A 15,957-nucleotide genomic window follows, 5' to 3' on the forward strand; every position below is an offset into this window, starting at 1 on the left:
TGCATGTTTTAAAAATATACGTAAAAACTCTTTTAATTTTGTTTACTCACAATGAAATCTACTAAACCACCAAAACGCACCTCCCCTTTGTCTCTCCTAGAGGCCACTGGCTGTCCCTGCTTTTGTGCCGTCATGTCAGGGGTGTGTTTGTTACCTTTTAATGGGCCCTCTAGGTGTGTGCTCATCACTGGGCCTTGGAATCGACTGGCATCTATCTTGGTCCAGTGTTGGTTTCTGCCTTATGCCCATTGCTGCTGGGGTACACTCCAGCTCCTCATGACCTTGAAAAGAATTAAGCAGCTTCACAGTTGTTACAGTTCTAGTTGAGTTTAACAGGAATTAATCTCCAGAATAATGCAATGTTTGGAGGCCAGTTATGAAAATGCATATTGTGCGATATTAAGAAGTCATCTTTTGTTATTTATTGCTTCACTTGCTTCCATTCTTTGAATGAATTTTGCATTTTAAGACCTTGCAATGTCTTCTGGGAAATTATTTAAAATGCATTTTTTCTTTTAAGATAATGTAGCAGTAAAACGGGATTGGGGGGGGCGTTCTCTTATACTCTGTGCCCACATCTGAAGGCCTGTATTCTCATATTTCTCAGAAGTAGTAGTTAATTATCTCTTATATGTGTGTCATGACACAACTGCACTCTTCACTAAGTAGCAAAGAAAGCAAAACGCAAACCCCTGGAAAATGAATAATCGATTGCAATTTATTTGTGACCTTCAGTTTTGTTTTTATGGATCTTTTTTTTTTCTTCTCATTTCCTTACTGCAGTGGCATGCTGTATTATTGAGTTTCCTATTTTTTTGGTTGTGATGAATATCTTCATTTTCATAAGTCCACAAGATCAAAAAACAATTTGAATAAATTTGTAAAAATCCTATAAATCGTAGTATTAATGACCTGTGAATAATGAACCTGGAGATATTTTGTGGAAAAGCAGAGCCGAGAGAAAGAGAAGTTAGTACGTGCATGGTAAAGGTCAATATTGGCTAACTTCTCTTTGGGGTCATTGAACACCCATCCATCCATCCATCTAAAAGTGTAAAAAGTACTCCAGAGTTTTAAAAATAAGATCTGACCAAGTACATCCCCAGACTTTAACACCTTTGGAGTCTTCCAAAGTGGAAGATAGAACAGGAAAATATTCTTTCATGAAGATGTCAAAAACTCTCTTCACAGGTTTGTGCAAAATTGGTGTCCTTTATGCCGAGGAAAATCAAATCTGTCATGAAAAATAAAGGCGGTGTTAGGGACGATAATCACTCTAAGTCAGGGGTGCCCAACTCCAGTCCCGGAGAGCCGCAGTGGCTGCAAGTTTTCGCTCTAACCCTTTTCTTAATTAGTAACCAGTTTTTGCTGCTAATTAGCTTCTTTTGAATTCATTTTAGTTGACTTGCTCTTGAAGACTCAGACCCTACTCAATTGTTTCTGTTTCCTTAATTAGCAGCCAAACAATAATAAGATACAAAATGAGCCAAAACAGGACTAGCAAACTGTGACCATCATACAATATCTGAGAATAAAGAAAGGTGAATGCTCATCTGCTCTTAGAAAAGAGAAAATCCACAATTTCGGAAATGTCTGCTATTGCACAATGAGAGCAGCAACAAGCCCTGGAATTAAAGAACGGCTTAATTAACAAGACGACTCTGCGCCTCATTAAGCAACTGGTTGGAGTGAAATTGGTTGGAGTTTGAGGCCCTGACTTAGGTGGTCTTCTGCTGGCTCACTCACTTCACATTTCACTTCTGTTTGGGTGCCATTTAAGGAAAGATATTAAGCAATTCAGAGGAACGATTAAGAAATTCAGGGAAACATTTCTTAAAAACTAAGTCAATTAAAATTAATTCAAAACAAGTTAATTAGCAGCATAAACAGATCACTAATTAAGAAAAGCCACTGTGGCCCTCCAGGACTAAGTAATGAATAGTTGAGAGTCGCTGTCACTAACGAATCCAGTGATGGACAAGAAGCTTGAGGGAAGCAGCCAGATGCACTTTATCAGTTCACTGTAGATGACCGACTGAAATACAATAACTAAGCACAATCTTAAATAAGCTTAACTATAACAAAAAACATTTTGATTACACCAATCGGCATACAGATAAATGGTATATTCTAATTACATGCCTATATCTTAATATGATCAAAGGTCCCAAAATAGTTAAACAAAGTAAAAGTCTTTGGCATAACTCTAAAGAGGATGTACTTATTTACAGGGTCTTGAATTATAATCTAAATGTATCTTATTTTGTTTTTTTATCATTCCCTTGGTGACTGTTGGGGACACAGTAAAGGCAGTATATTTTAGTGTCATAGGAAAGGCACACCAAAAACACTCAAATTCACACAGAAATAAAGCTCACCAAGGATGCATTTTTGGGTTTTGTATACTATAGCTAACACACAAAACATAAAAAAATATAATAGAATGGTGTATTGACTTTTGTTACAATTGGTTCTTCTGTTTCTATTTTTCAAATTAATTGGCTTCATGCCTCATGGGCTTTGGCTAGAAACAAATAAAAAAAATACATTAAATGGACAAGATTTGTAATTATTAAACATATTGAGGACTGAGTTTTGTTATATGCTGCAGACAGATAGATGGTGTCATCTGTCTGTCTATTATATAACAACAACAACATTTATTTATATAGTGTGTCTGCATACAAATGATGTAACTCAAAGTGCTTTACAAGATGAAGAAAGAAAACTTTATAAAAAAAATAAAAATATAAAATAAAGATTAGGCAATACTAAGTAACAGAATAAAGTACAGTAATGTCTGATGGTCAGAAGGACAGAAAAACCAAAAGCAAACTCCAGAGGCCTAGCGAACAAAACAAGATCTGCAGGGGTTCCAAGGTCACGAGACCACCGGGCTAACCCCCACTGGCCATTGTACTTAACATCAAAAATCTCAATCAGTGCTCATGGTTTTCAGGCTTCATGTGGAAGAAATCAGATGGTGATGGTCATGTGGACATTGGGCCTTCAACCCATCAATGTAGGGACTGCATGGTGCCCTGATCAGGTGGTGCTGGTGCAGATCGCCACCACAGAAAACTGGAAAAAGAACAGCAGAGAAAGTAGGGGTTAGTACGGGTTAAATTAAATGCATATACAGAATATCAGCGTTACACTAAAATGAAGGTACGAGAAAGCCATGTTAAAATAATGGAGTTTTTTTAGCAGCCTACTACACTAAAATCTATCTATCTATCTATCTATCTATCTATCTATCTATCTATCTATCTATCTATCTATCTATCTATCTATCTATCTATCTATCTATCTATCTATCTATCTATCTATCTATCTATCTATCTATCTATCTATCTATCTATCTATCTATCTATCTATCTATCGCCTTTCCTTGCTGTCTCTCTCTCCATGACACTGAAATTCACCCTAGGTGGGTTTGCTTCAGCGTGATGGTGTTTTAGGTCTTGCCACGCTGCTCGTTTAGAAGAACACTTGACTGTATCCCTGAATTGTTATAATTAACAGAACAGTTTAAAGACTAAACTCTTGGATAAGTCTGTAGTAATGGTTCTTGTACTTGGTGTTACAACAAAGAATCCAGTTTCATGGTGGGAGTCTGACATTTAGGTTGGGTGGTTTGGGTTTGGCATTGGGGTCTTGGCTGCAGAATTATTCAAAATAATTACATTTTTTTCTAGTTCCATAACTGTGCTGCTATTCAATTACATGAAATCCCAAGTCAAATATTATAATTTGTTTGTAATTTAAAGTTGCAGTACAAACTAAATTTCACTTACTTCAGCATGTTTAAAATATTGAAATTACAAAAGAGTATGCAAGTACATTTAGATGACAGAAAATATTTATTAATATGTATTTTTTTGTGTGTGTGCTTATTATAATAGTGACAAAAATGATGGTGACTTTTTATGGAGTTAGTGTAGAGCTGTGTCCATGTGCATCTGGAAAGAAAAAAAGTTAAAGGCTGAAAAGGAAAAATGGATCAAGACACAACGTTTTGGCCACATAAATGTATATTCGGTATTTTCTTATTTTTTAAACAAGGTAGAAAATGTGCCAATGGCGTAACTTTTTGGATGCGTTCTGAGATTGGATTAACTGTTTTGAAAGTTGGAGTTTTTTTTGAACTCTTTATTTATTTCATCTGAGAGACGTGTCTATTTATTGCATATTTTGTCACAGTTGTGTGTGTGACGTGTGACTTGGGTCTGCTCAGACCACCGCACCCCTGTCTGTATAGGCAGCACATTCAGATTTAAGCCATGGAGACACACACACACACACACACACACACGTGATTCTCTGGCTGTTTTAGTAGCTTGTAGTGACTATTGTGGATCTGTTTTACTGACAGGAGTGGCCATCTCACATGTAGAAGAGAACAACACTGCATACAAAAACGTACAAGCTGAAACAAGCTGTCTCCAGTGAATTAGTGAACTAATTAATGTTGTAATTTAAGAAAGTTTTGAGAGTTTAATTATTGTATTGTTGATTCATTGCTTATTATTGTTGTTGTTCATTAACACATTTAAAATAATTTAGCTTTAAAAAACAAATACACCTTTTTAGGAACCATCCTGCAGCAGCCTCCCCTTAACCTCCATCCATGTCCTGTTTTGATTGTTTTTTTCCATATAAGATTCAAAGTGGACTAATGCTGAAATGGTTTGAAATGCCCAGCCCAGGTTTATCTTCTCCAGTGATTGTAAATACAGCTTTCTTCTCCACACCCCAAAAACATTCAGGTCAGGTTTGTTGGAGACAATGAATTGGCTTAGTGTGAATGGGCGTTTGCTGTGATGGAGCAGCGCCCTGTCCAGGGTTGACTACTGCTGGAAATGGCCCTAGCCCTCACAAAGTGCCTAGCAATTAATATGTAAAATGGTGAATGAATATATTCTTTGAAAGAATGAACTATGCTTGCACCCTTAAAATTCAGTTTTTTTGATAGGTATTCATTTTTTAATCTCCCCTATCAAAACAGTGACTGCAGATGAATTATGGAGAGGAGTCCTGGCAGAGAGTGGAGCAGGTGCCAGAAAAGGACGAGGAAAGCGAACAAAACGAAAGACGAAGAAGGACCTGAACAGGGGGAAGCCTATCGGAGAAGGTATTTTTTCCACATATTTACTTAAAAAAAAATCTTACACATATTGCCATACACTTTTAAACTGTATATAGTACTTTTTGTAAACCAACAACATTAAAAAGTTTATTGTTTGCAGTGTCGCTACCTGCAGCCTCCCTGCACTTTTTGTCTTGGTGCCCTAGAGGTTAGAGTATACGCCTAATTCCAATTAAATTCATCACTTTTACTGATTTGATTTCTGACCGCGAAGACTGCAGCGGAAAAACAGAAAAAACACAGTAGGAAAAAAAAGCAGAAAAGTCAGCTTTAACCAGCCAGCATAACGGCAGACTTTATAAATTTTACATTGAAATGGTCCAAACAGTGTTTGGTTTTATCTCCCTGCAGGATAGCAGATATGGGGGTGAAAATCGACAAAGCATGGTTCACAATAATTTCCATATAATTAATACACAGAGGACAGGAGGTTTTTTTTTCAGTACACTTTATTGGTACAGGGAGACCTCTCTGTTCAGTAATATGGAGTTAAAAGTACAAACACAAAAACAATCCATGGATGAATTTGAAAGGCCCTATATAATAGATATGCAGGAATACATTGCGACAACGAAAGCATCGCTAATTTTTTTCCTTAGTTTAACTTAACCTTAAATTCAAAGGTAATGCAGGCCAGTGCTGCAGTAACCTAATACATTTTTAAAAAACAAATTAATGGCCAGTAATTAATTACAGTTTTTTCTTATCTTGAGAAGACAGGGTCTTGCTTCTGGCCTGAAGCTTTAAGGTGGACTGTAGCGGAATGAAGAGCAGCCTCATCAGGATTTTTATTATCTCCTCCTATAAGTACTTCTGTCATTGGCAACTAACTGAAGCAAGAGCAAAGCATTGTGGGAAGGTTCATGTAAAGCCTCTCATAGACACACTGTTAGATTGTGAAGTTTGTTCTGTTTTGTACAGTATTGCTCAGTCACATGTTCTATTTTTACCTTTTTTATCATTAATATTCAGTCCTGTTAAAATTTTATATTAAAAAATATATATATATTGCTAAATGTAAACTTCTGTAAGACATTTCAGTTCCTTTTGAGGGTCAGCATTGTTGTTCTGTCAGTACTGAAAGAAGGCATATTTTTTAGTAAAGAGACCAGGAGATAAACTGTTGTCTTCTTCGGGTTGATGTTCGTTACTGAGAGATACAATAACCAATCCTATAAACCAGTACACAAAGCAGACAGGTAATCGTGAGTCGGCAGCAAAACTCTTTAATCAGGAATTCTAGAATTCAAAATAATACATTTCAAGACTTTGATCGTAGCTGATTGGTCTGCTACAAGATAAAAATGCAAAAGTGACTGCCTGAATTTGACCAGAAGAAGAGGTGCTGTCAAATTAAATACAAAAGTTAAAACCAATTAACTGTTTTATCTTTGGTCAAAACAAAAACATTTCTCAAAAAGCTGGAAATACAAAGCACTAAATTCCTTAACCAGGTCAATTAGGAATTGAAGAGAATCGCCAGCTAACTGCTGAGGTTTATCCGTAAACTCGGTTGGTTTAGTGAATGCACAGTGCTAATCTTTTATGCCGTACTGGCACTAATGTCGAATGCCATGCATTTCCGGTCAAGTTTCCATGACAATACTAGGTCACTGCTAGATAACTTCACAGCAGCCAAGAGAAACAAAGTGGCATTGGAGTAAGAAGTAAACTATTTTTTAGAACTAGAACCAGAGAAAATGCACAGAGATAAACATCAAATTTGAATTCCTCATGGTTCATAAAGGTAAGAATGTAATAATTCACAAGAAATGAAGTGGAGAAAAAATAATAAACAGACTAAATCATAATCCTGGAATTGTGAACACCCTGGAAATGCACGGGTCTGACCTTTATACAGTTGTGTAATTGACATTATGTGGCCATACGCCTCCAGTCCTTCGTTTGTAGCAGCACTACACAAGCGATAGATAGATAGATAGATAGATAGATAGGTTAATGTAGTAGGCAGGATTAGATAGATAGATAGATAGATAGAGTGAGTGAATAATACTTATCCCCAGAAGGAAATGTGGCATTTTACATTGAATACATAAATAGATAAGTAAGTAAATAAATATAGATAGATAGATAGATACTTTATTAATCCCAAGGGGAAATTTACATAATCCAGCAGCAGTATACTGATACAAAGAAACAATATTAAATTAAATAGTAATAAAAATGAAAAAAAATTAAAATAAAATTAATGTTCGTGATTTACTCCCGGGTGGAATTGAAGAGTCGCATAGTGTGGGGGAGGAGCGATCTCCTCAGTCTGTCAGTGGAGCAGGACAGTGACAAAAGTCTGTCACTGAAGCTACTCCTCTGCCTGGAGATGACACTGTTAAGTGGATGCAGTGGATTATTCATGATTGACAGGAGTCTGCTTAACGCCCGTCGCTCTGCCACAGATGTTAAACTGTCCAACTTTAATCGTACAATGGAGCCTGCCTTCTTAACAACACACTTTGGTCTGAACACACACCGGAATGACGATAAAGCAAGAAAATTTGAAAGAAAGAAAATCTCTGACTGGGCTATCACAGTCACAGTGAGGCAGACGTATTGCTGCTGGTATAAAGGAGCCCCAGTTGCGTTTCTTGACACACTTCTGCTGAGTGATTCGTTGGCTGAAAGTACTTAGTGTTAGTTTGTCAGAGAGAGGACATGCTGCATTGTTCTTATTGTCCCTCAGTTTTGTTTTACTTCTTTGAAATTGGTGGGGCTCCTGTTATTTTTACATGGGACCGAGTAATAATGTGAAGAATTTTCAAGAACCCCACAGCAAAAATATAAATAAATAAATAAAAAAAAGTGAATTCAGCAAAGTACTAAATCCAAGAAAAAAGTAATTTAGTCCCTAGGGCACCAAATATCAAAATAGTCTTCATCACACATATATTTCTTGCATAATAATACTCGTGTAGAGAAACATTGTTGTTAACCAGCGTTATACCATACATACAAAATAGCATACAGTGGGCCATCTTATAGCAAGGACACCCTGCTTCTTCATGCCAATAGATGATCCACAGTTATGAAGATACTTGCCTCTGTATTCCCTAAGGCCGGGTTTATACTTAACACGATGTGACGTGTGCACCTGTGGATGCTACTGCTACGTAAGCATTGTACTGTTTTTACTTGCGCGCGTACTTTACGTAAATCTGGAAGATTCCACCAGGTGGCAGTGTGAAATATCATCATGGTGAGAACAGGTTTGGCATCGCTGTGTTTTGAATTGCCTAAAACATCAGTTCAATTCCGAGGACACCTTGCCACAATATCTCTGAAAAGGTTGGATGTTTAATGATTAAATCCATCAATCCAGGGTTGCACCCTTTCCAGCTAGCATTGGGCATGACGCTGAAACAATCTCTGGATGGGGCATCAGCACAAGGTGAACACAAGTACTCACATACACTAGCGTTATTTTAGCATCACCAAATCCCCAAACCTTTGTGTATTTGGAAGGAAACCGGAGCACACTGTGGAAACCCACCAGGAAAACATGCAAACTCCAGGCAGGGAGCACCAGGGACATGACTCGTTGTGAAACAGCAGCACTACCACTCCACCACCATGTCGCCCCCACATGTGTAATTATTAACAGTATTCATTATTTAAAGAAGTTAACGACTTACTTGTAAAATGTAACATACATACTTTAATGCATTTCATCATGAAAGTGATATTAAGTAGAAATCTAAAGATTCTAAATGTGCAGAGAGCTGGAATATCATTTAATATGTTCTGTGTGGTGATTGCTACTTGCTGCTGCTGTCAGTTAAGGAGGAAGCCCCAGAAGTACGTAGCGATTAACAACTGGGTCGGTTTTAAGATGACATTTATGACAGTCTACTTCAATGACAAAATAAACTATGAGATTAAAGTGGACATTTCGAGATTTAAGCCAAAATTTCCACTTTAATCACAAAATACATCTTTTCACAGTGTTTCTAACTTTTTTTCTCCGTGGCTGAAATACAGCGCCATACATTCTGATGCTGTTGTGAAGGTGAAAAAAAAAGTATTGTGTCATTACGTTGGGGAATATGCAACGCTTAAATATAAAAACGCCACAAATGCATTTGTATGTCCACTTTTTGCTTCACCTCATCGAACCATTCATCAAACACCGAAGCCCATACATCGATCTGCAAAGCGGCTTTCTGTCACATGTAGATAGTAAACAGAAACTCAGACGTCACGTTCGGACTTTTATCACACTGCGCCCCCAATGATTTTTTGCTAGTGCTGCAATTCGCGCACGTGTTGCGTTAATTTCTGAGGATGCGTCAAATGAATGCTGGGAATGTGTAGTAGCCATGATGCATGAAGTATAAACCGGCCTTTAGGTGGCAAACTGTTAATGTTTATTCTAATGCAGAGTTTCCAGTCCTCTCTTGAATTCTCTGAAGACATTAGCTGTTCCACTATATGATGGATTCATAAAGTCCACTCCTTCTCTTTCTGCATATTTCATTATGTTTATTGTGTTCCACCGTTCCTTTCTTATTTTGGCTTCTTGACTGGTTGGGTTGCCTCCATCATCCATATTGTCCATCCATGATAACCACCTGGGTGGAAAAGAGAATACCACCTGTTTTGGTCAGGATTTATATACATCCCTACTGTCCATCCATTATGATGGCCTACCCACTGGGATACCAATCCATCCCTGTCTTCTATCACAACTTGAATAACAAAGTCTTCCTACGCCGGGGTTTTGTGTGGTCAAAATAATGAGACGTTTCTGTGAGAGACGCATCTGCTATGGTACCATTTTAGGTAACATGATAAAAATCTGCATCTTAATCCTGATTACAGGTTTGCTACTCACAGCTGCGTTATATTATAAGTACATGTTGCTTTGTCTTGTACGGCTATGGCACAAACTGACACAATTGTGGAAAAGAGTTCTAATGTCAGATACAGTGGTGTGAAAAACTATTTGCCCCCTTCCTGATTTCTTATTCTTTTGCATGTTTGTCACACAAAATGTTTCTGATCATCAAACACATTTAACCATTAGTCAAATATAACACAAGTAAACACAAAATGCAGTTTTTAAATGATGGTTTTTATTATTTAGGGAGAAATAAAATCCAAACCTACATGGCCCTGTGTGAAAAAGTAATTGCCCCCTTGTTCAAAAATAGCCTAACTGTGGTGTATCACACCTGAGTTCAATTTCCGTAGCCACCCCCAGGCCTGATTCCTGCCACATCTGTTTCAATCAAGAAATCACTTAAATAGGAGCTGCCTGACACAGAGAAGTAGACCAAAAGCACCTCAAAAGCTAGACATCATGCCAAGATCCAAAGAAATTCAGGAACAAATGAGAACAGAAGTAATTGAGATCTATCAGTCTGGTAAAGGTTATAAAGCCATTTCTAAAGCTTTGGGACTCCAGCGAACCACAGTGAGAGCCATTATCCACAAATGGCAAAAACATGGAACAGTGGTGAACCTTCCCAGGAGTGGCCGGCCGACCAAAATTACCCCAAGAGCGCAGAGTCGACTCATCCGAGAGGTCACAAAAGACCCCAGGACAACGTCTAAAGAACTGCAGGCCTCACTTGCCTCAATTAAGGTCAGTGTTCACGACTCCACCATAAGAAAGAGACTGGGCAAAACGGCCTGCATGGCAGATTTCCAAGACGCAAACCACTGTTAAGCAAAAAGAACATTAGGGCTCGTCTCAATTTTGCTAAGAAACATCTCAATGATTGCCAAGACTTTTGGGAAAATACCTTGTGGACTGATGAGACAAAAGTTGAACTTTTGGAAGGCAAATGTCCCGTTACATCTGGCGTAAAAGGAACACAGCATTTCAGAAAAAGAACATCATACCAACAGTAAAATGTGGTGGTAGTGTGATGGTCTGGGGTTGTTTTGCTGCTTCAGGACCAGGAAGGCTTGCTGTGATAGATGGAACCATGAATTCTACTGTCTACCAAAAAATCCTGAAGGGGAAAGTCCGGCCATCTGTTCGTCAACTCAAGCTGAAGTGATCTTGGGTGCTGCAACAGGACAATGACCCAAAACACACCAGCAAATCCACCTCTGAATGGCTGAAGAAAAACAAAATGAAGACTTTGGAGTGGCCTAGTTAAAGTCCTGACCTGAATCCAATTGAGATGCTATGGCTTGACCTTAAAAAGGCGGTTCATGCTAGAAAACCCTCAAATAAAGCTGAATTACAACAATTCTGCAAAGATGAGTGGGCCAAAATTCCTCCAGAGAGCTGGAAAAGACTCATTGCAAGTTATCGCAAACGCTTGATTGCAGTTATTGCTGCTAAGGGTGGCCCAACCAGTTATTAGGTTCAGGGGGCAATTACGTTTTCACACAGGGCCATGTAGGTTTGGATTTTTTTTCTCCCTAAATAATAAAAACCATCATTTAAAAACTGCATTTTGTGTTTACTTGTGTTATATTTGACTAATGGTTAAATGTGTTTGATGATCAGAAACATTTTGTGTGACAAACATGCAAAAGAATAAAAAATCAGGAAGGGGGCAAATAGTTTTTCACACCACTGTAGATGTATATTTTAGACCTGCATCACCCCACAAGAAAATGTCAGCATTGTTTAATCTTTTGTGAAGATATTCCTTAATTCAGTATACTTGTTGACATTCGTCTAGTGCTCTGTTTTGTTCAAAGATTAGCCCAGTTGTCATAGACTTTGTGTGCCTATGATAAAGAAAAGTGAAATAGTGGACATTTTTAAACTGTGGCAACTTTAAAGTCTTTTTCTTTTTACTTTATTGTATACAAATTATAGGGAAAGTATTGTAATTGTCCAAAAATTCGATGTTGAGATTTGGATGAATCTCGATGTTTTAGACCTACCTGAATCCGAAAATACCATTTTTGGGATTATGTCTGTGTGTGTGCAAATATAATAATTTGAGTACACTTTCACTTTGGTCAGCCAGATTTTGCATACAATTATTAGGTACAAATTGTGGATTTCTGTCAACATTTGGGCTATTTCTGCTAACCGGAAGTGGTACTTTTATTCATGCAGCTGCAGAGTTCGATTTATTCAACTTTACTTTTATAATAATTGATCAATATATTAATTTGATTTGATTTGATGTTTTTTTAATGTACATAATATAAAAATATGATCATTGTCTTATGGTTTACTCTTCAAATATCCATCCTCATATCTGAGTATATGAGAAGGTTGAGGGGAGAGCACTCCCGATATTTTATCTATTTATTTTTTTTCTTTGGGCAGGGAAATGGTTTTGTGAACCAATTCAAATAATTCATGTTCTTGTGAAATTTTGTCAGGACGTGGAGGATTCCTGTGGCCCGGCTTGAACACACCAATTCTGAAAAGTGGCAAAATCCAGATTATGTCTAAAAGGGATGAAGTGGAACAAGAAGAACTTCAGGCTAAGATCCTCCAACAGAGAGATGACTGGGAGCGCCGGAAAAAGATGAAGGTGAAGAGAGATAGGGGATGGACGGGAAGCTCATGGGGTGGAATCAGTCTCGGAGCACCTGACCCGGGTCCTAACGGAGGTAATGTGCTCCACAGTAATCTTAAATCTGTTCATTAAACTCAGATTCTGTTCTTTCTTCTTATCTGGTTGCTTTATAAATTTTGTTGATGTCATTTTGTAATTTTTCTGGAATTTTTCCTTGGTTTATGGATGTTTTGAGATGTAATGCATTTCAAATGTATTTGAAGGCATTTATATAATTATACTGTTCGTATTTTTGGATGTCATTTTGTTTTTGATGTGGACATCACCATTTTGTGAAGCTAGAATCTTAGAGTTGCCATGGTAATTGACCGCAAGATTGCATTATGTGACATCACTGACATGGTGCTTTAAAAAGTTGACATCATCCAATATTGGGTAATAACTCTTTGTATAGTGCCTGCTTTGCTTTTGTGTTTTTGTCTTTCAGGTTTAAGAATTTTCACTTGAATTATTGATTTTGAACTTTGTTTTCTGATTTTGCAATGATGACCGTGACAGGGGTCGGGTTACATGCTCTCACTAGGGTTAGTGACATTGTCTCTTCTCCTGGTTACTACCTCTACAAACTTTTTTCTGACCCCATAAGGACGCACAGACTGAAGCAGAGAAAACGTGAAAGTGAACCACTAAAGAGGTACAATACAAAGAAGGTGCCAAAACAGCAAAGAGATTAGCACTTAACCAAGGGGCCAAGTTTAAATCGAAGCAATGTTGAAATGAAGAGAAAACTTGCGATAAAAGCCTTGTAGGAATCCACCACGTTGGACAATGAATAAATCGCAATGATGGCTTTTTATATCTTTACATAGATGATGAAATTATAGTGGAACCTCGGGTCACGAAAGTCTCTGAACACGTACAAATCGGGTTACGGCCAAAAAGTTTGCCAAACTTTTGCATCTGTTCACGACCACACACTCGGGTGAGGAACAAGCCAGTTTCCCTTCCAGTTTGTACGCGCTGATCATTTCTGCACGTGTTCAGTCTCTCCCTGTGCATTCGCTGTGAACTCTTTGTGCTCTATTTTGTTTCCCTTCCGGTTTGTACGCGCCGATGATTTCCGCACGTGTTCAGTCTCTCCCTGTACAGTCCATTGTTCTCGGTCAGACATCCATCGCGCAGAGGAACTTTACCCCAGAAATGTAATCTCCTCTACACAAAGTTCCTCCTCACTTCCTTCATGCCAGATCTCGACTCCTGCAAGGTTAGTTTTCTTGGTTGTTTATGGTTCGTTTTTGTAAAAATTTTTTTCCCTTTGCTTAAAACTCATTAAAAAAAGTGTTTACAGCGAGCGGCTCGTAAGGCTGTAGCGTGAACTCTTGCAATGTTAGTTTTCTCTGTTCAAGGTTTTCTCAGTGTTATTCAATGTTTTTATATTTAGTTTACTGTTATGCTGTGCATTCTATGGTATAATTAACTATTTTTGTGCTTAACGGTCTGGAACGGATTAATTGCATTTACATACAATCCTATGGGGGAAATTACTTCGGGTCACGACCAAATCAGGTTACGACCAGAGTTTTGGAACGAATTACGGTCGTGACCCGAGGTTCCACTGTACGCGCGACTTCTGGGAACACGCCCCTAGCAACCAAAGGTTATGCATAGCAACTGGGCTACAAAGTGGCATCATGGTAAAATTAAAGATAAAGACATTAATAATTGTATATTTTTGATAAACGCTTCCTTAGAAAATAATTAACTGACCAAATGATTCTCCTTCTGGAAAAACATAGAGGGGATGGTTTATGTCACGCTTGAAAATGTATTTCTTTAAAAAAATAAAACTAAATTTGCTTTCAGTTTATAACACCACAGCACTCTTCATGAAGCAGTTACCACTAAGTAGTGTATTTGTGGTAAAAAAAAAAAGGGCCCTTTTAAAGTGTTTCTTTCTACATGTAATTCACAGTAAAATGAATTCTCTTTCCATTTATTTATTTACCTGATGTTTCAGATTGATTTACAAATGACTGCAAAGTTGTTTCCGTTTTTCTTAAAATGGCAGGTTAAATGACAATATCATTAGTCACGCACAGAGACACTGGAAACTTTACGATTTACAATCCAGCACTTTAACGACTAAGCCAACTGCCTGCATTTCTTAAACAAAGTGACATAATTTCTGTTCTGTTTCATTTTGGCTATCAAGCAGTAAATAGTTTGGAATTATGGGAGATTCATTTTCTTTTGGATTTACTGAAGTTTCATATACTGTGGTTTCAAAAAATAAAAAAAACACCCCTGAAAAATCCGGTCACGTCACAAAGCTATGCGTGGGCTGGCTGTGCGTCTCTATAAACTTAACATCCCTTTCTTTCAGTTGTTGGTGTTTTTACTCAACGTCACAACTCACGCTGTGCTCATACACTATGAGAGTTTTTGGAGTTAACTCAAAATGTTTTACAGGAATATGCCACCCAAAAATATTATTTATATGTTACTTTCCCCATGTGGTTTGTAGTGATGAACTTTTTAATCTCATGTTTTCATGGACAATGGGAAATGTTGAAGCTTCTGATAGAATAGGCATCAATGGGGACCAGCACAAGACAACAAGCTGCAAACAATGTGAAAATGTCCATTGGGAAAAAAAAACAGCCTCACGTTGTGACACATAATTCAAACATCTGGTCATCCAGTTGTGTAATAAGTAAGTACATCTTAAGTACTTCTGGAAAATCAGGGCAGTGCACAAACGGGAAGTGTCTTCAGACGGGGCCAAGCTTATCACTTATTGACTGGATTCAGTGAATGTGGGGGAGAAATGAATCTTTTATTCAGAAGCTCGATCCTGTTTGTAACTGCCCCTCATGTTTATGCATTGGTCTGATTTTCAGGAATTATTAATATACCAATATTTTAGCAAAAATGCAAGCACTTGGTACATTCTGAGCATAGAGCTAAAGAAATGACTTGAATATGCAATGCAAGTGACTTGACGTTTTCTCATGGACATTTTAATTTTGTTTGCTGTTGTCCAGCATTGGTCCTTATTGGCACCTGTTCTATTAGAAGCTTTATTATCTCCGTTAAAAGATTAGATTACATTTTTTGTCCACCATCACTATAAACCACATGAGGAAAGTAACAGTAATAATATTAGTTTTTATGCAGATATTTTTGAGTATTTTGGGTTTTTTGGACCTGCACATCAATTTTCCATTTTTGATCCTATACTGTAAAACTGATTTTGCCTAGCTTTTTGTTTTTACAATTTACAGGATGCTGTTGAAAGTGTCACTTGACCTTGATCATTGCAGTAATGATATTGTTTGTGGTGGTAACATTATA

General features: G+C 37.6%; 1 protein-coding gene across 1 annotated transcript in view; it reads left to right on the forward strand.

Annotated features, from left to right (window-relative positions):
* Positions 1-15,957, forward strand: part of mrps5 (mitochondrial ribosomal protein S5) — a 150,506-nt gene that overhangs the window by 42,088 nt on the left and 92,461 nt on the right. The window contains exons 3-4 of the mRNA XM_039738233.1: positions 5,009-5,134; positions 12,464-12,697. Coding sequence (XP_039594167.1) covers positions 5,009-5,134; positions 12,464-12,697 — 360 coding nt within the window. The remainder of the gene's footprint in view (positions 1-5,008; positions 5,135-12,463; positions 12,698-15,957) is intronic.

Source organism: Polypterus senegalus, chromosome 16 (genome assembly GCF_016835505.1).
Source record: "Polypterus senegalus isolate Bchr_013 chromosome 16, ASM1683550v1, whole genome shotgun sequence".
NCBI lineage: Eukaryota > Metazoa > Chordata > Cladistia > Polypteriformes > Polypteridae > Polypterus > Polypterus senegalus.